Source organism: Chiloscyllium plagiosum, chromosome 7, assembly GCF_004010195.1.
Source record: "Chiloscyllium plagiosum isolate BGI_BamShark_2017 chromosome 7, ASM401019v2, whole genome shotgun sequence".
In the NCBI taxonomy this organism is placed as follows: Eukaryota; Metazoa; Chordata; class Chondrichthyes; order Orectolobiformes; family Hemiscylliidae; genus Chiloscyllium; species Chiloscyllium plagiosum.
The window spans coordinates 34,576,992-34,602,973 of NC_057716.1; the positions used below are offsets into that span (position 1 = coordinate 34,576,992).

The 25,982-nt window shown below is 40.2% G+C and overlaps 1 protein-coding gene across 6 annotated transcripts in view; it reads left to right on the plus strand.

Moving 5' to 3' along the window:
* Positions 1 to 25,982, plus strand: part of pcnt (pericentrin) — a 312,968-nt gene that overhangs the window by 107,941 nt on the left and 179,045 nt on the right. For 5 of the 6 annotated variants that reach the window (XM_043693410.1, XM_043693412.1, XM_043693413.1 and 2 more), the window contains 7 exons: positions 3,320 to 3,587; positions 7,073 to 7,175; positions 10,335 to 10,536; positions 17,891 to 18,117; positions 21,036 to 21,532; positions 23,511 to 24,006; positions 24,907 to 25,137. In XM_043693410.1, the coding sequence (XP_043549345.1) occupies positions 3,320 to 3,587; positions 7,073 to 7,175; positions 10,335 to 10,536; positions 17,891 to 18,117; positions 21,036 to 21,532; positions 23,511 to 24,006; positions 24,907 to 25,137 (2,024 nt within the window). The remainder of the gene's footprint in view (positions 1 to 3,319; positions 3,588 to 7,072; positions 7,176 to 10,334; positions 10,537 to 17,890; positions 18,118 to 21,035; positions 21,533 to 23,510; positions 24,007 to 24,906; positions 25,138 to 25,982) is intronic. The other variant, XM_043693411.1, reaches the window with a different exon arrangement.

Below are 25,982 nucleotides of genomic sequence, written 5' to 3' on the forward strand. Positions count from 1 at the left end.
TACCTTTCCCCCTCAACTTAAATCTATCAACCTAGATTTGGACTCCCCTACCCTGGGAAAATGACTTTGGTTTTTCACCCTATCCATGTCCCTTATGATGTTATTAAACTCTATAAGGTCACCCCTCAACACACAGGAAGCTAGCAGCCTATTCAGTATCTACCTGTAGTTCAAATCTTTCATTGCTGACAATGTTCTTGTAAATGTTTTGATTGATTTGATATGTCCATAAGGACCCTCATCAACGTTTACTGATGCACCATTTACAGATGCATGCTGTACGGCTCCGTAACGGGCTTCCTCTCAGTATCTCTGCTGAGCTTAAATATAGCTATCGGGACCCACGTTTTTGACTGTTCAAAAGTGGAGAAGGCCCATCCAGGAATGCATGAGAAGTATCGAGAGACTTCAGGAATATGCATCAGAATGTCCGTGCATAAACTTCCAAATGTACTCATCCCTTGAAGCACACCTGCCCCGCAAGTCAAACTCTGCATTTCAGTTAGAGTTTTCTGATATTTACAAAGTCTAGATTATGTATTCGACTTGCTATCAATTTCAACCCATCAATGTGGAGTGGAAACAAGTCATCCTTGATACCAAGGGATTATCTGCGAAGGTGGAGTCCTAATAGGTTTTGATTTCAATTGAAACAATTGGGTCTTGCATTCAGAATAATTAAAAGGCACTGTTCCTCATAAACAGGGTCCATTTATAGTAAAGTTTGGCAGTGTAGATGGACATCTATATCTGTAAGTTGCAGTTTGTTTGTCTACCCATTTAAATTATTGCAGTCTCCAAAACATTCCTCCCTTTGTCAACTTTCTTTTGACCAATCCTGTGTTTCGCCAGTCAAGCCTGACTTCAAAAACTGCACCAAATTTTGAGTATGATGTGGAGCACAAATAAACTCTCCGTTATAATTTGGATCTGCTATCAATCTGAATTCATGTAAATGAAGTAACTTAAGTGGCAGTCCCTCTAATTATGCTTTATGCCTCCTGATGAGCCCCATCTGGACTTCCCAGCATTGACGAGTTCATGAATAGTATTATACTGGTATGTCATTGCATCTTCTTTCTGCTATGCTTCAATCTCGCTGATTCACACATTGGGAAACTAATTAGCCAGAGAAGGGCTGCTATTCTCCCTCATCATTGCCATGCAATATTTGAAAGTTCAATTACCTTTGGCATATCTATTTATTGAGATTGTATAATGGAATTGAACAGGTGTTATACCTTCCTTGAGCTTCTTTTTCTTTCCCTTACCTCACATGGCTATATTGTTTGACTTGTATTGTTTTTAGGAATTGTTTATTGCCTTGTTGCTGTTTTGTCCCTTTAATACATTTCATTTGGGCATGATCCATTCTAGCCTTCGATCTTGCAGATTTTGCTTGCTTTTTGTCTTTATAATCATCATTTTCTGCACATCCAGTTTTGTCATTTACGTTTGAAGAAAATTTCTATTCCTACTGTGGGGAGAGAACAAATTGATTCCCAATCTATATATTAATTAATCTCCACTGGAGTACCACTCTGCATGATGTTGGTCACTCTGTCCTGCTGGTGGCAGGAAATTAATCATTTTTTTAGCTGCAAGTGTATTATGTATATGGAATTAAACTTAGTTTATTAACACTATTGGGATACCATTGGTCACAGTTTTGAGAAAATCCCTTCCACTATTACTCTCTGTTCTCCTGTTGCCCAATGGGTTCTTTATCCATCCATGTTTTACACCCTGGAACCCATGCAACTTCACTTTCTCCATCAATGTACCATGGGGGACCTTATTAAATGCTTTACTGAAGTCCATGTAGATGACATCTAGAGCCCTTCCCTCATCAATCAACTTTCTCACTTGCGCAAATAATTTTATTAAATTGGTAAGACATGACCTATCCTGCATAAAACCATGTTATCTATCACTGATAAGCCCATTTTCTTCCAAATGGGTAAATTTCCTACTCCTCAGTATCTTTTCCAGCAGCTTCCCTACCACTGACGTCAGGGTCACCGGTCTTTACTTGGATTATCCCTTCTTAAACAAGGGGACAACATTAGCAATTCTCCAGTCCTCCGGGACCTCACCCATGTTCAAGGTTGCTGCAAAGGTATCTTTAAGGCCCCAGCTATTTCCTCTCTCGCTTCCCTCAGCAACCTGGGATAGATTCCATTTGGACTTGGGGACCTGTCCACCTAATGCCTTTTACAATACCCCCCTCCTTATGCCAACTTGACCTAGAGTAACCAAACATCTATCCCCAACCTCAACATCCATCATGTCCCTCTCCTTGGTGATTACTGATGCAAAGTACTTGTTAAGAATCTCGCCCATTTTCTCTGACTCCGAGCATAACTTTCCTCCTTTGTCCTTGAGTGGGCTAATCCATTCTGTAGTTACCCTCTTGCTCTTTATAAATGAATAAAAAGCTTTGGGATTTTCTTAACCCTGTTTGCTAAAGATATCTTATGACCACTTTTAGCCCTCTTAATTCCTCATTTCAGATTGGTCCTACATTCCCGATATTGTTCCAAAGCTTCGTCTGTCTCCAGTACCCAGACCTTATGTATGCTTCCTTTTTCCTCTTAGCAAGTCTCAAAATTTCACCTGCCATCCATGGTTCCCTAATCTTGCCATTTCTATTGCTCATTTTCACAGGGACATGTCTCTCTTGCACTCTAATCAACCTCTTTAAAAGTCTCTCACATATCAAATGGAGATTTACCTTCAAACAGCTGCCTCAATCCACATTCCCTAGTTCCTGCTGAATTTTGCTATAGTTGGCCTTCCCTCAAGTTAGCACTCTTCCTTTAAGACCACTCTCTTCTTTGTCCATGAGTATTCTAAAGCTTATGGAACTGTGATCATTATTCCTAAAATAATCCCCAACTGAAACTTTAACCACCTGGCCAGGCTCATTCCCCAACACAAGGTCCAGAATAGCCCCTTCCCAAGTTGGACTATTTACATAATGCTCGAGAAAATCCTCCTGGATGCTCCTTAATTGATTAATTTTAATAGCTATTTTTTGAATTTGAGTACAAATATTGTGACGTTAGGTTTTTTTCAAACAGAATTTAGATGGAACCAATACCATAAACAATAAACTTGTTGCTATTTTGGTAAGCTAAACTGGTAGCTACATCCCAGTGGGGGGTCCTGACTTTTGATTCAACTTTCATTCAAATCACATTACTAGTATGGGTTAACAGGGTGTTATTTTCAGATGGATTTATACGAATGCAATTCTCATGTTTATCGTACATGATGGGCATTTATATATTTTTAAAATCTGTATTTTTATAAACAGAATTCAAGGAACATTTGCTGGCTCGTACGTCTCAAGTGGAAGATATCCAAAGTCTCAAAGAAGAACTCGCTCAACAGCGAGAGCAATTACAAAAACAACATTTTTGTGAGCTGGAGCAGCTAAAAAGTTACTTTGAAGAAAAACTGAAAGACATGAAAGAGAAAAACAGTGAGGAAGTTGCACAACTAGAACAGCGCCTTCAGGAAGACCTGAGACAGCCTTTTGGCCTTGAATCTGAGCTCAGTTTGAATCAGACTGTAGAGCCAAGGTAAAAGAGACCATCACAGTGGTTATGCATTTCACTTGGTTCATTCTGTTTCCAATGTCATAATACATTTTAAGGTTTTGGGCTTAATTTAGGCAACTCATAATTTTTCATGATTTGAGCAGAAAATAAGGTTACCCATCGCAGGATTTTCACTGTCAACCAAAGAGTGTCATTGTAAGGAACCTGTTTGCAGTGTAGAGTGATGTAATGCAAAACAAGAGCACCTTTCTTCTTAATTCTTCTCCTTTGTTGTTCTACGCAATCAGATCAGGTATGACTGCATTGGGTTCTTAGATGTTCAGGGTGAAAGAAAATAGAATGCAGACAATTAGCATCAGTTAGAAAAATAAGTGAAAGGAAGACCTGGAGATTTGGTGCTGACAGTTTGCAATTTCTTCTTATTTTACTTTAGGGGAAGACACTTATTACTTGGTGCAAATTTGACAAGTAGTTAGGATCTGCTCTATTCTTAAGGTTTAAAGTAGTATAGCAACTGGTAGTAGGGTTAATAACAGACACAAAAAAAGGAAACATATAATAAATTAAATATTTCATTTATAAGCCACATATTAAAGCAGGTATTGTGCATAGGAGTTTTTGGATGTTTGTGTGCTCCAGGGCAAACACATCTCCAGTAATGTTTACAGCTTGACTAGTTTCTGCTCAAAATTTAAGGTGGAGACATGCTATGATGCTGCAACACGTCAGGGAGGGAGAAATTTGGTTGGATATTTGTTACCAAAAGGCAATTACAGCCCTAATGATGAGGTCTTTTGGTTTGGTCATTGGTCAGTGAAGGAAAACTGTGACTAAGTGTTACGCGGATAAGGGGATTGAGAGGTCTGGAATCTCAGCCTTTCCACTCGTCAAACAGGTTTGAGATCCTCTCAACTTGTTTAGTTGCAAGTGAGTGCTGCAGGATGAATGGGCTAAATGACTATGTCTCTGTGTGTCAGGAACTCTTTTAAGTAGAGTAAGAAGGAATATAGTGGTAATAAGGATTGTATAGTGAATGGCTGGCACAGTTCTCTGCAGCCAAGAATTTAAATCCTAAAAACTGTGTTGCCTACCCAGTACCAGAAATGGGGGAAATAGGTTCTGGTCCATGGGGCACTGGCATCAGGACTGGGGCATGTGGGGACATTGGGAGCAGTATTGTAGCAAACCATGTAACTAGGGAAGTAGAGAAGACTTTAAACAATGACAGTGAGGGAGCATGCTTGAGTAGCTGTACTAAAATCAAGGGATAGAATTCAAGCAGTAGACTCAAATACTAATATGTGAAATTAAGTGTGGAGAATACACCAACCATCAAGACTAGATATTACAAAGATAACAAAAAGACAAAACTACAAGCATGTTGCATTCATAACAAAGTAAACAAATTAATAGGGAACATTGAGCTAAATAAATGTGATCTGATGGCCATCACTGAACCATAGTTGTGAGATTACAGGAATTGGGTTCTGGACATTTGAGAGGCATTTGACCTTCAAGAGTGCACTAGGAGAAATAGCACTCTTAATTAAGAATGGCACCAGTGCTATAGAGTTAAAACTTGCACAACACCAGGTTATGGTTCAACAAGTTTATTTGGAAGTACTAGCTTTCAGAGTGCTGCTCCTTTTACCTGATGAAGGTAAAAGTCCTGTTTGACTATAACCTGGTGTTGTGTGATTTTTAACTCTGTCCACCCCAGTCCAACACCGGCACCTCCACATCATCAATGCGATAGTTCGAGATGGCCTTGATTCAGGAGATCAGGATGTATTTTTGGTTTGAGTGAAGTTGAAGAGTAGTAGATAAAAGGAGTCACTTGTAGGAGTGATTGTTATGTCTCCCAGCAGTAACCACAATGTAGGACAAAGTATGCAAAAATAAATATTGGACACTGTTAATTTAATCTACACATTTATTTTTATTATTAATGGACATGTTTGGACATACAGGTTGTTCTGTTATAACTCGCATTTCATCAACGCAAGTTCACTGTAACATGATTGACGAACTGGGGACACTGTTTCCACAGTGCAAACTTTTAAAGCATGTTTACAGCGCCTACACTTTAAGTGCTATTTCTAAAGCAGAGTTTTCTATAAGGTGGGGTTGCACAAGAACGCAACCATTGTGTTATAAAAAGACTGACTCTGTTATGACACATCTTTAGAACAGGAGGGACTTGAGCCGGATCTTTTGGCCAAGAAATAAGGACAGGCTACCACGGCAGCGCAAGAGCCCTAAACTTTAGCAAGCTATTGAAATGTTTGGGTATCTCATAACTGGCTGAAAGCAGCAATTGAACCTATGACTTTAGTGTTATAAATAGAGAACAAACAAGCCAAATTAGGGGCGCACGTGCATGCACACTCGACTCAGAATCTTATTTGATGGTTTGCTTTGACCACACTTGGCCTAACTTATAAATACTCGATTGGATGCATGCGTCTTTTTGCTGGTGGTGGTTACTAGTTTAAAAATATCAAAAAAAATAGTCACAGTGATTTTGGTAGTGAGAAGGCACTCAGTTGTGTGTGGTAACACTTCTGGATAGAAAAAAAAAATTAAGTTGGTTGGCCTTAATGCCTACTTCATCTTTCATCTATGTATGAATTGGAAAAATCAGATTGATAATTGTAGCCTGGATGAAGCGTTCACAGAATGTGTTTTTGAGAGAGTTTCTTAGAGCATCTTCCAAAACCAACTTATACTCGATTTGTAATGTGACAGTGTCAAAAAGTGGGGAGCTAGAAAAACATAGCAGGTCAGGCAGCATCCAAAGAGTAGGAGAGTCGACATTTCAGGCTTATGCCTTTGAGGCTACAAGTTCTAATTTGAGTTTATTGATAGGCTTTGAAGGAATATTAAATAGGAGGCTCCCTTGTGGAATATTAAACCACCTTCTCCAATCATTAAGATCATTGCTGAATTTCTATATCCCCTCCACTTTCCAGACTTTTCAGCCCCCATATCCCATCATGCCTATAGATGAATATACTGATTAATTTAGTATCTAGAGCTTTCTGGAATAGAATATTCCAAAGATTCACAGTCCCCTTTTTGGTCTTTAAATGGTCAATGCCTTATCCTGAAACAACCCCCTCAGCTCAACTTTTGAGCCACGCGAAACAGCCTCTCAGTACATGCCCTGTCAAAACCTAAATATTTGATCCCATCCAATCAGAGACCCTCCTATTCTTTTAAAATCTAGAGAACATAAAAACTAGTTATTCTCGATTTCTCTTCATCAGTAAGCCTTCTCAACTGTGGAATTAATCTAGCAAGCCTTCATTGCCCATATAAGGTAGATGTATCCTCTCTTGAGTAATATGCACTGTACTCTGTGGTCTCTTCAATGACCTATATAATTGCAGCAATACTTCGTGAAGGTTGACAACATTTATTGTTGGTGTAAGTAAATGTGCACTGTGATTTAGTTGGGCATCCCAATGCTTTGGCTTTTTAAGCTTTTCTATTTTGTTTCTTAGCAGTTTGTCTTTGCTATCATTTTCTGATCTTGCTGAAAAGAACTACTTTCAACATCGGATTCATATTGTGGAAGAGTTGGCACAAAAGTTGGCACAATACAAGGTAACTGAAACAAAATATTGATTTAGTCATTTAAACGCAGCCCACCATCAACTTCCTAGTCTTGTCTTTGAAGGGAGCTACATGCACTTCAACCAATTTTTTTATTCATTCACGCAGTATGGGCATTTATTGCCTATCTCGAATTGTGAAGAGTCAATCACATTGCTGTGGATCTGGAATCCCATGGAGGCCAGACCAGTTAAGGATGGCAGATTTCCCTCCCTAAAAGACTTTAGTGAACCAAATGGGTGTTTCCTGATAATCACCTCTTATGGCAGGATTCAAGCTCTGGTCCCTAAGACATTACATGGATACCTGGATTAATGGTGTAGTGATAAGGTCATTAGATAATCACTTCCCCATACCTTTTAAATACAAGCTTTTAGAGTCTAATGGACCCTTCGGTCCAACCCATCCATGCCGAATAGATATCCCAATGCTATCTGTTTTTTTTCTATTTTGCATTTGTTTTCTTTCTTATTTTACCTTTGTTCTTCTTATGAATTTTTAAGTAACCCTTTGTTGATCTGTAGAAGTTTCCCAATCTTCCAGCCACCTACTTGACTTTGCATTATGGTCTGCCTTATTTTTTGTCTTTGAATTATCTTTAACATCTTTGCCAAGCCGTGGATCACTTTTCCCTTCTTACAATCTTTCTTCTTTTCTGGAATAAATTTTAGTAGGATGCAATTGAGTATCTCCTTAAACATCTGTCACCACTCTTTAACCATCCTACGTATTAGTCTTGCTGCCCAGTCCACTAGGGTTATATTTGTCCTTATGCCTATGTAATTATCGTTGTGTAACTTGAGAATGCTGGTGTGTAACTCCAATTTCTCACCCTCTAACCAGTAGGGCCTGTTATTTGTAGATATTTGTATAACATGTCTTTCATTATTTTAGAACAATAAAAAAGAAAAACTGAATAATAATAAACTTATTACTCTCTTTTCAGTTGTGGGGATTAATTGCTGTTCAAATGGAGCCTGTGTGTACTTGTAAAGCAAAAGTTGAGTTCAGTGAACGTAGTTTGAAATTTGATGAGGTAACAATCTTGGTAGAAAAGGGTGTACTTGTGGATTTCCAAAAGCATTTGGCACGGTTTCACATCATGACATAACAAAAATTAGAATACCTGAAGTTGGGTGCAACCTGAGTGGTTTTGATTCGGAGTTAGAAAACAAGGTGTAAGGGTAACTGATATGTACTCCAGTGGATAAAATAATAATGATGTTTCCCAGGAATCTATACTCACATCTTTTCACTATCTTATCTTCACTCAGTCCTTTATAATTACATGATATATCTTGGTTTGTTGATGACAATAAGTTACATAGATGAAAGCAGCAAGTTCCAAATCAGCATTGATAAAGTGGGTAAAACTGGCAGGTAGAATTTACAGACAAAGTGATTTGCTTGAACTCCATGGAAGATGAGTTGAAGTATATTCTATGTAACAAAAAAAACCTAGATGCTAGGGCGGCACGGTGGCACAGTGGTTAGCACTGCTGCCTCACAGCGCCAGAGACCTGGGTTCAACTCCTGACTCAGGCGACTGACTGTGTGGAGTTTGCACATTCTACCCGTGTCTGCGACGTTTCCTCCAGGTGCTCCGGTTTCCTCCCACAGTCCAAAGATGTGCAGGTCAGGTGAATTGGCCATGCTAAATTGCCCGTAGTGTTAGGTAAAGGGGTAAATGTAGGGGCATGGGTGGGTTGCGCTTCGGCGGGTCGGTGTGGACTTGTTGGGCCGAAGGGCCTTTTTCCACACTAAGTAATCTAATCTAATCTAATCTAAAGACGAGTAGAGAGATCTAAGTATAGAAAGCTTGGAGCAAAGTACAAACTATCATGAAATAGGCTACTGATATGGTGACTTATTTCCAGAGGTCTGGACTACAAAAATGTGCAAGTTCTGTTAAAGCTGTGCAGATATCAGGTTTGACACCACCTGGACTTCAATTTAACATTTAGTTCTGGTCACTGCATCTCAGGAAAGAAACGTAACACAGCTTCACCTGAATGATACGGTGGGGGGGCGGGAAAAAGGGTTAATTTAGGAGAATGGGTTGCATAAAAGATCGTTAACTGATGTGTTGGAAGATGAATAAAGGAGTCAATGAGGTATGAATATTCAAGAGTATTTCTTGTATCCTTACCTGTATCTGTCTCTACTCCCACCCTCACACTCAAAGTAAAACAGGCTGGTGATAAAATGAAAACTAACATTGATATTTTTTAAGAGTGTGAAGTATTAGTGTGTAGAAGGAATCAAAATGATAAAATATATATAAATCATAATATTATACAATGGCAGATCAGTCTCAAGGGGGTGGATGACCTGCTCCTACTCTCATGTTCTCAAATTTGGCGGAACCGCATGTAGCAGTTCGAAGATTTTTTTTTTAATGCCCTTTAGCTTTGTTTCTTTTAAGTCAACCTTGTTTTAAGAAATGAATCATAGATTTGTATAGCGCGTAAACAAACCCTTCAGAATCCAACTTGCCCATGCTGAGCCGCTATGCTAAATTAGTCTAATCCCATTTGGCCCATATCCCTCTAAACCTTTCCTAATCATCTATCCATCTGGATGCCTTTTAAATATTGTAATTGTACCAGCCTCCTCCAATTGCTCTGGCAACTCATTTCACACATGCACAACTCTGTGTGAAACGTTTGCCCCTTAAGTCACCTGTATATCTTTCCCCTCTCAATGCACACTACCATGGGGAAACAACATGGACTTTTCAACCTGTCCATTCCCCTACATGATTTTATCAGGTCACCCCTCAACCTCTGACACTACAGCAAAAATAGCCCCAGCCTATTCACCCCTATAGTGCAAACCATCCAACCCCAACAACATCTTTGTAAATCTTTTCTGCACCTTTCAAGTTTAACAACATCTTTCCTAAATCAGGGAGACCAAAATTGAACACAGTATTCCAAAAGTGGCCTAACCAACATCCTACACAACTGCAACATGATATCAATGCACTGACGAATAAAGGCAAGTGTACCAACTGCTGCCTTCACTACCCTGTCTACCTGTGACTCCGTTTGTATTTGAATTTTTGTTTAAGTGTGAAGACAATATTGTATATAACTGTTTGAAACATTTTATGTTGACAATTTGATTTTGTTTTTGTTCTACTTTCAGGAAGAAATCAAAATCCTTCAGCTGCAGCTGGAGGAGAAACACAAGCAGGAGGTGGCCACCTCTTTGATGCACAAGGAGGCGTTGGAGAAGGTTGAAATAGAACTTTCACAGAGATACTTGACAGACAATGAAGAGCAGAAGACAAAGCACAGCCTAGAATTAGCTCAGTTACAAGATCGACTGTCGGAGGAGCATCTTAAAGGCATGCAACCTTCAAAAACTATGGCATACTTGCATACTTGAAATCTAATCGATTGCACAAAATCCAACTTTTGAGTCCATGAGCACTGTATGTCAGACTCTCACAGGGCATCATTTAAAAGAGTTTGAACTAATCTAAATGAGATTGATAGTAGTGCCTACCTAACTAGTTTAATGAAATAAAGAACTGCAGATGCTTGAAGTCTGAAAAAAAAATAGAAATTACTGAAGAAACTCAGCAGATCTGGCAGCATCTGTGGAGAGAAAACTGAGTTAACATTTTGGGTCCAGTGTCCCTTCTTCAGAACTGCTAGTAGCTAGGAAACAGTGGTGTATATGTTGAGGATTGAGGTTGTGGAGCACAAGTAAGTGAGTAGTTAAAGATGGAGTCCAGAGGAAGAAGAGAACGACATTTAGACAGACAAAGGGTTGGATGTTAGTATGTCAGAGGCCAGGGAGAAAAGAAAGCTGATAATGGGGACCCATATGTAGATAAAAATGGGTTGACGATGCTGAAAGTAGCCCATGTGCATGACATGCTTGGGTATGGAAGTAGATAAAGAACATAGAAGAAGGTGTCCAAGTTTCATAAAGTCATGCTGACTCTGTTTGATTGGATTAGGATTTTACAAATGTTCTGCCCTTTCTTCCTTAGGAATTTATTCCAATATTTCAACAATAGATGCTAAGCTATTTGGCCTGTAGTTACCTGCTGCTTGCCTACCTCCCTTTTTAAATAGGGGTATCACAGCAATTTTCCAACTTCAATAGTTTGGCAACTTCTCCAGTATCCAGCAGTTTTTGGAAAATTACAACTAATACATCCGCTGTCTCTGTAATTACTTCTTTCAGGTCCTAGTTGCAATCCAACAGGGCCAGGGACATAACTGCCTGGGAGTAACACCCCATTAGTTTGTGTCATATTTCTTTTTATTCCTCCTTTGTTGGGTGCTGAATTTATCCCAGTCTTCAGGGTTATCAGTGACTTTTATCTCCTTATATGCTTTTTCTTTCAACTTAATACTCTATTTAACTTTCTTGGTTAGCTGCAGTTGGTTTATCCCTGTCTAAGAATCTTTCCTCCTCACTGGGGTAAATACAAGGAGTATTTTTACCTCAAATGTCGTTCCTCCAATTCTATACATGCAGTCACTTTAGCTAACTCTCATTTAAAATCCTTGTTCTCTTCCATTTACCCATCTATCACTTCAAATTTTCATTAAAACACCTTTCCTGCTTTCCCCTCTCAGTCTCTACATTGAATGATTTTTCATCTTCTGTGCATTCAACCTCTAGCTCAATTCTTCTCTTTCCTGTTAGTTCATTGCCATGTTTTCCAGTCTAAAACTCTCTCTTCATATAACTTGTACTTCCCACATCAAAGCTACACCCTTGATTTTGTCATCTTGCATTGCCTCACTACTATCATGGATAAAACAACTTCAATTGTTTCCTGGCTTCAGTGTCTACCTATAGACCCTTGCCCACTCCCAAACCCTCTTCTGTGTCCATCCTTGGAAACAGCTTTCCATCAAGTCACCTCCCACTAAATGTTCAAATTGAAAATATTTAACCTATAGTTCATCAAATGTGTCTACAGCTACCAACTTGCTAAATCTCAGGCTGTTTCCTGTCTTTAATGCCCTCATCTCCACTTGAACTCATACATATTTGGCCCTTCGAGTCTGCACTCTTCAGTATGACTGTGGCTGATCATGCAATCTCAATATTCCATTCCTGCTTTCTCTCCTTACCGCTTGATTCCTTTAGCCGCAAGGGCCACATCCAGCTCCCTCTTGAATATATATAATGAACTGGTCCCAACAGCTTCCTGTGGGAGAGAATTCCACAGATTCACAACATTGAGTGAAGAAATTCTTCCTCATCTCAGTTCTGAATGGCTTATCCTTTATTCTTAGACTGTGACCCCTAGTTCTGGACTTCCCCTACATCGAAGTCCCCATGTTGTGACATAAGCAATTAGGAGAGAGAAAGAACAGACTAAACAAAGGACCAGTAGCACACTGGTTAGCACTGTTGCCTCACAGTGCCAGGGACCTAGGTTCAATTCCAGCCTCAGGTGCTTGTCTGTGTGGAATTTGCATGTTCTCCCTGCATCTGCCTCCGGGTGCTTCAGTCTCCTCCCAGAGTGCAAGGAGCTCACTTAAAGATTAAGGCCATCCATTCTGCTGCTGTTGCCATATTCATTCCTTTACTTAGCCCATCAGGAAAGATTCCTGCCCCTGTTGTCCTAGCCCTAAACTTACCTTCTGTCGATTCTATCACATGCTCTCCAGTAACTGTTTTTGAGCTCTTCTTCGTGACAAACAACCGCTGCTCTCTTGATCCTATTGGAATTAAACTATGAACCACTTTGTGTCTTACCTCTGCCCCAAATTAGCTTATACTGTTAATGGTTCACTTTTCATCTACTATTTCCCACTCATATTGCCACCATCATCATCATCATCATCTCAAAAAAAGCAGCGACTCTTGAGTTCCTGTGCACTCAAATATTACTGCCTGTTTCCTGATTTCTCAAACCTTTGAACATATTACTTTCTGAATCTGTGCACCACTTTCTCCCAGTTCCATGATTGTTTTTCTTCAGTCAGATTTTCAATCTAGCATAGTACAGGAATGGCTTTGCTCAAAACCACAAATGACATTCTGTTGCGACTGACAGTAAGCTGTGTAGCGGACATGTTGCTATAATATCAACAGAGAATCCAGGATCTGTTGAACATGTGGTCGAATGATTTATCTCCTTAGTCTCTGAAATATAAGGAAAGACCATGAAGATGAACGGAAAAGAAGAGAATGCAGTGAATTAGAGTCAAATTTGATTTAACTTTGATTTTAACAAAAGAAGTCTCTGGACACATCTCTCCATCTGTGGGAAGGAGATGCCGTTGTTTAAGTAGGTTTCCTTTCTGAACCTCCATTAACTATAAATTACCATTAGCAGATGCTTTATGACTGAAAATACCAGTCCTAAGTGGTGTTGGTCAGATTTATTATTGGAGTGCACTTAGTGCACAAATTCTCATGATTTTTAAAATTTGGGAATTACTGTCGTCTTTGTGTTCGTGCATTGTAGAGAACCATGAGCTCTTGAAAAAGGTGCAGAGGAGGTTTGTGAGATTCATTTCTTTATTACCCAGATAGCTTTCAAGAGCTAGGTCTGTGTAAGACCAGCAAGTGTAACTTTGGAATGATTTAATCAAAATTCATGAAGTATAGTAATGAAGAAATTATTTTGTGTTATGAGCAAATTTCATGTGGAAATGTGAAGGAGCAGCAGGGCTCCCACTTAAGAGCATTCTTTGCTATATTAGCAGACCCATGGACAAAATTGCTAATCTGTGAAGTGTTTGCTGATTTACTGGCAAGCAGCTAGACTTCTTGTTCAGCTGGGTGGAAGAGCACCTAGTACATGAAGTGGGTTGTCTGTAAAAGTGTTGAGATTGTGTTGCTGGAAAAGCGCAGCAGGTCCGGCAGCATCCGAGGAACAGGAAAATCGACGTTTCGGGCCAGAGCCCTTCATCAGGAATGAGGCTGGGAGCCTTGGGGGTGGAGAGGGAAATGGAAGGGGGGTGGGGCTGGGGAGAAGGTAGCTGAGAGTGCAATAGGTGAATGGAGGAAGGGGGTAAAGGTGATAGGTCGGAGAGGTGGATGGAGCGGATAGGTGGGAAGGAAGATTGACAGGTGGGACAGGTCATAAGGGCGGTGCTGAGCTGGAAGTTTGGAACTGCGGTAAGGTAGGGGATGGGAAATGAGGGAAACTGGTGAAGTCCATATTGATGCCCTGGGGTTGAAGGGTCCTGAGGCAGAAGATAAGGCATTCTCCCTCCAGGCGTCGGGTGGTGAATGTAAGTCAGGCTGGTTGGTCTCCTGATCTATGTCTTATTGTCTAAATGATTTGGAGACGACTTTGCAGACGTTATTCTCTTCGACGTAAATTCTTTTTGCTGTTCCCAAGTGATTACAGAGCTCCAAGTGAACTAGGAGTATCTGCTATTAATAACGACAACTACTTTTATTTATTCGGTGCATTTGACATAACAAAACATAAAGTGCTTCACAGAAACATGACAAAACAAAATTTTGCACGAGTTACATAAGCAGATTTCTGGGTAGATGACCAGAAGCTTGGTTAAAAAGAAAAGTTTACAGGACATTTGTGGGACAGGCTAAAGATACCAGTTCGTAATTTTCCAGTCAACCTTTTGTACAATTGTCAGCGAGCATGGCAATTGGTGGGCAAGTGAAACTTCTACATACTTAATGATGACTGCATCCTTTGTACAATCGCAGTATAATATTGTTTTCTTGGGAGAAAGTTGTTATTTTATTTACCCATTCCTTTGTCTGCCTATTGTTGTTCTCTCTCTCTGAGCTCCATCTCCACCTAATTCGCCCTCCTCACCCACCCCATTTTCAACATATATGCCCAACCATTTCCTTGCTACAGTCAATTATGAAGAAAGGCCTCCAGACACAAAACATTAACTCTACTTTCTCTCAGCAGATGCTACCAGACTGGCTAAGCTTTTCCAATGATTTTTGTTATGTTTGTGATTTTCAACTTCTGCAGTTCTGTGGGTTATTTTTGGTATTGTATTTTTGCATGTTGTAAAGTCAGTTATGTAGAATGTGCTTGAGTCTGTAGCATAGGTTCTGCTATCAAAAGTCTGACTTGGACTACTGTCAATTTGAACATGGCTGCCATAATAAGATTTGAACACTTGAGCACTGATTTCCTCCTTAGAATCATAGAACCCTATAGTGTGGGAGCAGACCATTTGGCCCATTGAGTCTGCACCGATCCTTTAAAGAGCATCTCACCCAATACAGTTACAACACTAGCATTGATCTGAAAATTGCCCTCATATGACCTGAACATAAAAAGCAGGACAAATCCAACCTTGCCAATTACTACCCCATCAGCCTCCTCTCGATCATCAGTAAAGTGATGGACGATGTCACCAATTAAGCTATCAAGCAGCACCTGTTCAGTGACACCCAGTTTGAATTCTGTCAGGGCCAGTCAGCTCCGGACCTCATTCCAGCCTTGGTCTAAACATGGACTTAAAGAGTTGAATTACACAGCTGAGGTGAGAGTGACAGTCCTTGACACCATGGCTGCATTTGACAGAGTATGTCATCAAGGAGCCTTAGCAAAACTGGAATCAATGGATATCAGTGGGTAAACCCTCCGGTGGTTGGAGCTGTACCTGACACATCGGAAGATGGTTGTGGATGTTGGAGGTCAATCATCTCTGCTGCAGGACAGCTCTGCAGCAGTTCCTCAGAGTAGTGTCCTCCGCCCAAATGTCTTCAGTTGCTTCATCAGTAACCTTCCCTCCATAAGGTCAGAAGTGGAGATGTTCGCTGATGATTGCACAACGCTCAGCACCATTTGTGACGACTCAGATACTGAAGCAGTCCATGTTCAAATGGAACAAGTATGGCCAATATCCAGGGTTGAGCCGACAATTGGCAAGTAACATTCGCACCAAACAAATGCCAGTTTCTGGCTACCAAAATAAGAGGCAATCTAATCACTGCCTGCTGGCATTCAATGGTGTTACTATCACTGAATCCTCCACTGTCACATCCTGGGGGGTAATCATTGACCCGAAACTCAACTGGGCTCATCACATAAACGCAGTGGCTGCAAGAGCAGGTTACAAGCTGGGAATATTGTGGCGAATAAGTCTCCTCCTGACTCCTCAAAGCCTGTCCACTGTCTGCAAGGCACAAATCAAGGGTGTGATGGAATATATTCCCCCTTGCCTGGATGAGTACAACTCCAGCAGCACCCAAGAAGATTGACAGGATTGGTACCACTTGATTGGTAGCACATCCGCAAACATTTGTCCCTCCACCACTGACACTCAATGGCAGCAGTACATACTATCTGCAAGATGCACTGCAGAAATTCACCAAGGATCCTCAGATAGCACCTTCCGAACCCAATTCCATCTAGAAGGACAAGGGCAACAGATATATGGGAGCATCACTACCTTCAAGTTCCCATCCAAGTCGCTCACCATCCTGACTTGGAAATATATTGCCATTCCTTCACTGTCACTGGGTCAAAATCCTGGGATTCCCTGCCTAAAGGCATTGTGGGTCAGCCAAGAAGTTCACGAAGGCAGCTCATCACCACCTTCTGAAGGGCAACTCGGTGCCAGCAATAAATGCTGGCCAGCCAGCGATGCCCACATTCCACAAAATGAATAATGTTTTTAAAACCTGCAATTTCCATGGCTAATGCACCTCACCTAGACATTTCTGGATGCTATGGACAACCTAGCATGGCAAATCTGTCTAACCTGCACATCTTTGCACTCTGGGAGGAGATGCAAACTCCACAGACAACCACCTGAGGCTGGAATTGAACGTGGGTCCCTGACACTGTAAGGCAACAGTGCTAACCAGTGTGCCACTGCTCCTTGGGGGCTAGAATTATGGCACTTAATTCCCTGCTGTTAGTATCCTATTGACTGTCTTCTATCTTCATTTGTTTAGTTTGATCTTTCTCTCTCCTAATTGCTTCTGTCACAAAATAGGGACTTTGAACTTTTTTTTTAGATTAGATTACTTACAGTGTGGAAACAGGCCCTTCGGCCCAACAAGTCCACACCGCCCCGCCGAAGCGCAACCCACCCATACCCCTGCCTTTACCCCTTACCTAACACTACGGGCAATTTAGCATGGCCATTTTACCTGACCTGCACATCTTTGGACTGTGGGAGGAAACCGGAGCACCCGGAGGAAACCCACGCAGACACGGGGAGAACGTGCAAACTCCACACAGTCAGTCGCCTGAGGCGGGAATTGAACCCGGGTCTCTGGCGCTGTGAGGCAGCAGTGCTAACCACTGCCACCGTGCCACTTGTTTGTACCCTTTTGCTTTCAACTTCATTTTAATCTGCCAAACTGAGGATTATTGCTTTTTACACTGCTACCCGTCAGGATTCATCTTCAAGCAGCATTAATGTTCACAATCTCACTTGGAAGTTTAGTTGCACCTGCTACAAGTACTTAGACCTCCTTTCGATGGAGAGTATTTTCATTGGTTGTGCATATAGGTCTTGTACAGTGGATTTTTAAAACCTGCATGTTTGTCATTGCTACTACAAAGGAGTTGAAAATGTATTAGTCACAAAATTTGCAATTATGTGCCTATTGATGTCGTCCAATTTCTTGAGGAAGTGCGCAACCCTTTTGTAAGCGAGTCAAATGGAGTGATTATTTGTTCCAATATTTTAAGAGAAAGCAGGAATTATGTTATGTTTCTTTCTCTTCAGGAGCAACTATTTAAATGCATGTAATTTATTTTGTAGAGATTACTAAGTTACGACTCCAGTGTGCACAACAGACTGCCCAGGAGGTAGAAATGGAAGTGAAAGAGTATGTCCGAAAGTTGGAGGAAATGGAGATGGACAAATTAGCTGCAGTGGACTTTGAAAGAGAGAAAGTTGTTTGTCTGCAGGAAGAGATTGAACATCTGAAGAGAGATCATGCTATTGTAACAACGGAGCTTACCGAACAGATCAAGCAAATTGACCAGGTCAGTTTTGGTTTCTATTCTTTGTTTTTTTCTGTTTATTTTACGTATAGCTGTAATTTCTTAGCCGAAATCATCTTCCTGAAGTTGAAATTACACATACATTTGTTATGCAGACATTTGTTATGCATCAAGGAAAATAACCTTGAAAACGTTTGCATCTTATCCTTCCATCTCTGAGATCTGAGTTCAAATAAAACATCTCCGAATTTGGTCAGCTTGAATCACATCACCCCAGAATTTTTTTTTTGTCTCAGAAGACAGCAGTGAAATCCAACCAACACACTTGAAACATAAATGTAATTTATTAAGTGTAAGTGAAAGTATGAAATCCATTTGAGAAATTGTTGGGATTGATCTGAAATTTGCTTGTGAAGAGTTAGCTTATTTCTAGGATTGATAAGACCACTATATAAAAAGTAATTTCTGCATTGCTGTGAAAATAGTGAAGAAGAAGCAAGAGAACTAAAGGGTACAATTTGAAAGAGGGTACGTGAGGATTTTAATAGGTGAATTATTGAGCGTTCTCGGATAGCAAAGGAATCTTGAGAAATAAAAGTAGAAAATACTGAGCAGATCTTGCAGCAAAGAAGGAAAGACAGAGTTAACTTTTCAAATTATGTTCTTTCATCAGAATTGAGAAATCTAATAGCTGGGTGAAACAAAGGAAGGGGAAGTTTAAAAACCCCAAAAAGATAATCTGTGTGAGGGCATGAGCAGAAGACATTTAAATGATTTGATAGACTTGCCAAAGAGCTTGCCAGTGGAATAATCAGCATTCAAAGCAAAAATGAGAGAGCCACATGAGATTAAAACAAGAATCTACAAATAAAAAGAGGGAGAATTAGGGGGAACACAGATATTTTGGTCTGAAATTGTTGAATTCATCATTGAGCTCAGAACACTGTGAAGTTCTTTATCAAATGATATGGGGCTCTTTCTTGAGCTAGCATTGAACTTCACAGGAGTACACTAAGAATAGAGATGTCAGCGTGAGAGCAACCACTTGAGACTTGGAGTCACATTTGCAGACAATCTGAGGTGTTCTGTAGAGTTGTCAAACTATTTTTGGTCTCCCAATGTAAAGGAAATCATATTGTGAGCATTGATCATTGTTATGATCAAGGCTGGTGGAGTGTGCTGTCACACTCGTCCCGCTACTTCACAGGTCATAACGTAAAAGAAAATACTATTCCCATTTTCCGAGGTGGCCAATTTAAATACCGTATCAGTATTTTAAAGAACAAAATCAATGAACCAATTTATTAATGAAAGCACGATTATTCATTTTCTATTAAATCAGTACTTATTCAATGAAGATACAATGATTGGTTAACATTCACAGTCAGTAATATATAATTATTATGGGTTCTTCTTGAAGGCAAAAATATTAAGTGTAAGAGGTCCCCGAGTCTGACATTCGGGCATGGGTGTTTAAGTGATAGAGATTCCTCAGGATATAGAATCTTGAGATGTTTCTTTAAATGTTATTTTAAAAGGACAAAAAGAGGTTCATCATGAACTCACCAAGATGGCTTTCTTTTTGGAAGTATCAGTTGGGTAGAGTAGTCTGAGTAAACTTTCCTTGAACTCAACTTGTTCTGAGCACATGTCCATTTTTTAAAAAGATTCTCCCAAGTTAGAGTTGGAAACATTCTCAGTAGTTATCCCCAGCTAAGCCAGCTATTATTACTAATCATGCAAATACCAGGAGGCCTTGTTTGAAGAATAAACTCCCATGTCTACCGTGAATTTCTAATGACCTCTTTTAAAGAAATTACTCCAGGTAATTCCACCACACTTGAAATAAATCCATATTTCTCTGTCCTCAAAAACCCAAGTGCTCCAAGCAATGTTAAATATCAAGTGTCTTTGTAATAGTGTGCTAAAATGGAAGTACATTTAAATTGCTGCTTCACTCATAAGGGGTATTTGGTCTCTTGGATAGATGTTACATCATCTTGGCTTGCATAGAAAGGTACTATGAAGTGGCATCAGGATATTCGGTGTATTAGAGGAGTGGACCAGGGTGTTACAGAGGGAATGATGGTGGGTGGTATAGGTGTGGTTAGGGAGAGATATGTTTGGTGACGGCATTGCAATGGATGTAGTGGAAGTGTCAAAGGATTCTATGCTGCATGCAGATGCTGGTTGATGATAGGTGAGAGTACTGGGAGCTCTATTGTAGCCTTGGTGGCTGTGAATGTATGAAAGCAGTAGTGTGGGAAATATGTTGCATTTAACTAAGGAAAAAGGAGGGTGAGAGGTGCTAATTTGGAAGATTCAATTGTCATCCGAGCAAACGTGGCCATGAAACTGGGAGAATTGAATTGAATCTTTAGTCAGTACAAGGTATGACACAGTTCAGCTGAGGTAGCTATTGTAATCACAACTTCTGATGAATATTTTTGACAGCTTATCCCAAATGAAAGCACTGAAGAAAATGTCTGCAAGGATTGTTTGGGAACAGGATATTTCAATTAAGTACGTTGATTGAAGAAGTTTGGATTGTTGTCTTCAGAAGGTTGAGGGGGGATTTGATAGGGAGGCTGTGTGTGGTAGAAGGAGAGAAACTGTGCTCATTGGTGCAAGGGGCCTAAAGACTGCAAGTAGCTGAAACCCTAATGTGCTGCCTGAGAGTTTCAAGGAGGTGAATTTAATAGTGACTTTCAAAAGGAACTTGGATAAGCATCTGAAGAGAGAATTTTCAAGGCAACTGAGAGCAGGTAATAAGAATGGCTGAATTTCTGTTTTAGAGTCCCTGCATGGACATGATGAGCTGAATCTCCTGTGTAATGCCTACTTTCTAGTTCACCTTAATGGTTTTACAGCTGTTTGTCAAGGCTGTGTATATTTGTTTCAATGACCAACCTCGCAAATAGAGAATTAATTTGGTATTTTCCTGTTGTGATTATTTGCAGGACAAAGCCCAGTTGCTGGAAGAAGCTAACCATAAACTTGAGGCCAGTAGGGAAGAATTTGAGGCTAAAATGCAGGAATGTGCAAAGGAGAAAGAACATGCATTGAAAATTTTAAGAGAAGAGCTACAAGCCAACACCGAACAGAACGTGTCAGCTTTACGCAAAGAGCTCCTCAATGAATTTGAAGAGGAAAAGCGAGCAATGGAACAGGGATTTAACCAGAGAAATGTAGAAATGAATCAGATTCAAGAAGAACAGTGCACCACAATTTCTAAACTTGAGATGCAACTAAAGAAAGAGAGAAAACATTTGCAGCAGCTTCAGGATAGTCTTACAAATGAACAGTTACCAGAAATTGTAGCAATACGCCAGAAAATCCAAGCACAGTTTGACGCTGAGCTTGCCACGACCAAGTCTCTGATGGCAGAGCAGTTTGAGAAATTCCAAGTCAATGTGCAGGCACAATCAACTATGAAACACCTAGAAGTACAGAACAGGTGAGTAACACATAGACATGGTTTGGGAATGAAATAGTAGCATGTATTGGAACAATCTTCTGGGATCCGGTACAAGTAATGCAAGCAGAAGAATTGCTGTCTATACAGGAGCGAGAAAGAGCTTTTGTTTTTACGGATACTTTAATCCAATTCTTTGTGAACTCAAGATTCCTTACTGTCAGAGAAACTACCCAATTGAACAGAGAACACACAAGTGCAGATCGGGTGAAATTGACCAGCTGTTTATTACAAGCAATATCACTAGAAGAGAACTTGACTTGGCTGACACAGAACTGACATTCTGTACAGGTAGATGAAGGGTTCTCTTCCTTGAGCAGTTTTATGGGAGTACAGGAATGTGGTGTGAATTACAGTACAATCAAGAGTAAAACATAATCAATGGGAGGCCAATCAGCCATCCGCTTGCAGCAATTAGTCTATGATTGAGTTAGGAGATTCTGATCCTCTGTGAGAGTAGGTGCTAATGTTTCTCATCCTGGGTTTCCATTGTGGTTAGTCTGCAAGCAAGGTACCTTTTGGTGCCTTTCAGTCTGAGCATCCTTTGTAGAGTTCCAGTATGTGTGAGGAATGAGGCTGCCTTTATGGTTTGGGAGCAATAGTGCTTACTGAGTGCTTGGAAGTCTTCGTCAGGCTGTCTCGGGAAGTGTATTCCTCAGTCATCTCCTGTTTGCTGCATTGTGTCCTGGTTAGCCTGTTTGGACAAGGCTGAAACACTCTGGGTGGTTTCTATTGTGGCTTCGGCCGTCACGGTTCCTTATGTTCTTTGCAGCCATGCTGTGGGTGGACAGGGAAGTGGATTTTCTCCCACACTTATGTTTTGCTGCACTATTCCTAATTTACCTTTGGTCATCTGAGAAAATAACATGAATATATCAAATGATCCACAACAAATTGTACAGAATACTTATCTGAGTTGGATTCAGGATGCAGAGTCAGTTTAGTGAATAATGTGAATCATGAAATATGCAACAAAAACAAATCATATGTTTCCTCAAACCACCTGTTGAGGATACCATGTAAACATTGGTGCTGTCTCCATCCTAACCAATTTCTTCCTCTTATATGTAAATAAGGGTAGAAGACATTTATACTAGAGAACTGAAGTGTCTCCATGGCTTCTCTGATAATTAAGAGCATTGTTAAAATTTCGAAACATTATTCTGTTAGTTGTTCTTGAGACATTATGGAATTTCTTTTCATTGTGCACAGATCTTCTCTTCCTTTGCCTGATTCGCTTTTCCACAATTGGCAGCTTTTCCATATTTGTCCACCCTATCTAACCCTCTGATTATCTGATATGTCTCAATTAAGTTCTCTCTCAACCTTCTTCTCGCTAACGAAAACAGCCTCAAGTCCCTCCACCTTTCCTCATAAAACCTCCCCTCCATAGGAGGCAACATCCTAGTAAATCTCCTTTGAACCCTCTCCAAAGCTCCCACATCCTTCCTATAATGCGGTGACCAGAACTGTACGCAATACTCCAAGCATGGCCGCACCAGAGTTTCGTACAGCTGTAGCATGACCTTGTGGCTCCGAAACTCATTCCCTCTACCGATTAAAAACTAACGCACCGTATGCCTTCTTAACAACCCTGTCGACCTGGGTGGCAACTTTCAGGGATCTATGTACATGGACACCGAGATCTCTCTTCATCTACACTGCCAAGAATCTAACTATTAGCCCAGTACTCTCTATTTGCTCCTTCCAAAATGAATCACTTTTTCCACATGCAAGTCCATTAGCCACCTCTCAGCCCAGCCCTGCAGCTTATCTATGTCCCTCTGTAATTACAACATCCACAACTATCCACAACTCCACTGACCTTAGTGTCATCTCCAAATTTACTAACCCATCCTTCTATGCCCTTATCTAGGTCATTTATAAAATGTCACAAGCAGCAGCTCCAAAACTATTCTATGCTTTAATTTTTTTTTCTATTTCCAAATGAACGTTTTAGGTTCATGGAGGATCACAAACAGATGATGGACAATTTTATGTCTGAACAGGAGACCCTTCTCCAGGAGCTGAAGAGAAGGCATGTGGAGGAGCTGGAAAGCCAAAGCAAACATCTGATGGAACACCATCAGAGTCAAGTAGCGGATTTAAAAATGGAATTGCACACCAAACATCAAGCTGAAATAGAGACTCTGGAGAAAGAAAAGTTAGCTGCTTTGAATGCCTTAAAATTGAAGCACTCAGCAGATCTGGAAGATGCAACATGTAAATACCGGGCAGAGATTCACAGATTGCAGGAGGCACTGAAAAACTCGGAGGAGAATTTAGAGACAACGAAGAGAGAGATTGCAGAGAAACTAGCTGGGGAAGTAAATCAGCTTAAGATTGAACATGAGGCTGAACTGAGTGATGTGCAGGAGACAATCCGAAAGGAGCTAGCTACTGTTCATTTGGAAAAAATTAAAGACATGGCAACAGAGCTTGAGGAGATCCACAAGGTAGTCAAATTTAGTTGTAGTTGTGTTATGTTCGTTCTAGACAAGACAGAAAGGCATGTTACTCAATTGTTCTGTATCCCAGTTGTTAACTTGTAATAAATATTCACTGAGAATGGAGAAAATTTTAACTTGGTAAGCAATGCATAATTTTCCTCTGTTGAATGTATTCCTAGAAATAATGGATAAGGGAGCATGTTAAAAAATGCCAGATGTGTGGAGGCCTACGTTATTTCAGTTTGATCCCATTTTTCTTTGAAAGCAGACACTAAATCTGCATTTCTATCTCAAATTTTCCAATTAGAAATTTTTGTCCCCAGTTGTCATGAACTCCTGGAAATCTATAATGCTAAAGGAAACTATTCAGCCTGGCACGCCTGTGCTGGTTTTCATTCAAACATAGCCCTATATCCTGATAACAACTTACATTTGTTTAAAAGCAGAACATTTGGCAGTTCTGCCAGCATCTTGTACTGTTTTGTATCATGGTCTATCCAAGTTGGAGCAAGTTGCTCAAGAGGACTGATGTAGGTCAGCCTGTACCTGATTGATGTGAGACCGGGGAGATTTAGAGAGCTGAGAAAACATCTTGTTTTTAAAATTAGTTTTTTTGTCCATAGCTCCACATAGCCTTCATGCTCTGTTCCTGCCCACTTCTTTTGGAGTTACGTGCAATCAACTTTTACTGGCAGCACTCCAGATCCTGACAAATGAGCAATTATTTTTTTCACAATTTTAAGTTGAAACTGCTCATATAATTCTGTACTGCAACTTTTACTATTTTTCTTTCCTAAGCTCTCAAAATCTGTAAATTTAAGAAATAAGATGGAAGGGATTTTTCTTTTATAAAGAAGAAACTGAATCAACTTTTGACTTTTGCCTACTTGTTGGTGTTATTTGCAGGAAGATTTGGAGGCAGCTCTAAACAACCAGAAGGCTTTACTGGAACAGGAACATCAGAGGCGCCATGATGTGATTCGAGATGAGGTGCTTCGCCTTGAAGATCAGCATCAGCAGGCGCTCAAGGAACTTCAAATGCTGCAGTCAACAGAGGCTGAAAGACAGAAAAAGGAGTATGCGCAAGAGCTTAGTGAAGAGCTGGCAAAGATTCAGATGCAAAATCAAAAAGAACAGGTTTGTGCTGTTTCAGGTTCTACAGGAACTGAACTTCTAACCACTGTTTCTGATCAAAGGATCCATCAGTGTGAAAAGGGCAATATAATTCTTGATATTCCTGCTTCAGCAATATAGTGTGACTGGGAAAAAAATTAAATCAGCTATTTGTAACTGAAGAATACCTGTTAGTTGATGATGGTTAGAACTGGATACAATTTGAGGCACTTTATTTAGCTACAAAATAGCACATTTTAAGAGTATGCAGCAACCACCATTTTAGCCCGTACCTATTTTCACATGAACTGTAGTGATTCCCCAGTTAATGCACAATATCTGCATACAATTAAATTGTATGCTAGCAACATTCATTGTCAGCAGTGGTCTCTTTACCACCAGGAGTTTTCCACTACCTACTTTGGTAATACTATAAATGTAGCCTATAATGTAAAACCACAAGTATTTCCTGAAAGTTATGCTTTTATTTGCACCATTTGAAGCTTTTTGAGTGCATACTGGTGCTGATGGAAATCCTTTTGTACAGGAACTGGATACTGCCCTCACGCTGGAGTCCTTGTGTCCATATACCATAGTTACTATCTGGCAAACTCAAATGAGAGCCAATTATAAATGATGGTATTGTTAAAATACAGTAAATGGCAAGCAGTTCTGTTTATCTTAGTTTGTTGAGGAGAAGTGCATTTAAAATTGGTTTTATTGGAAACAAACAAAATGGCTTAATTTTGTGAACATTGAAAGGTCCAACACAACACTGAGTGGGTGATGGATATTTTTGAATTCAGGTAGGCAGTCTTAGATAGGCTGCGGAAATGTTTGCTAAATCGGAGAGATTATAAAATAAACTG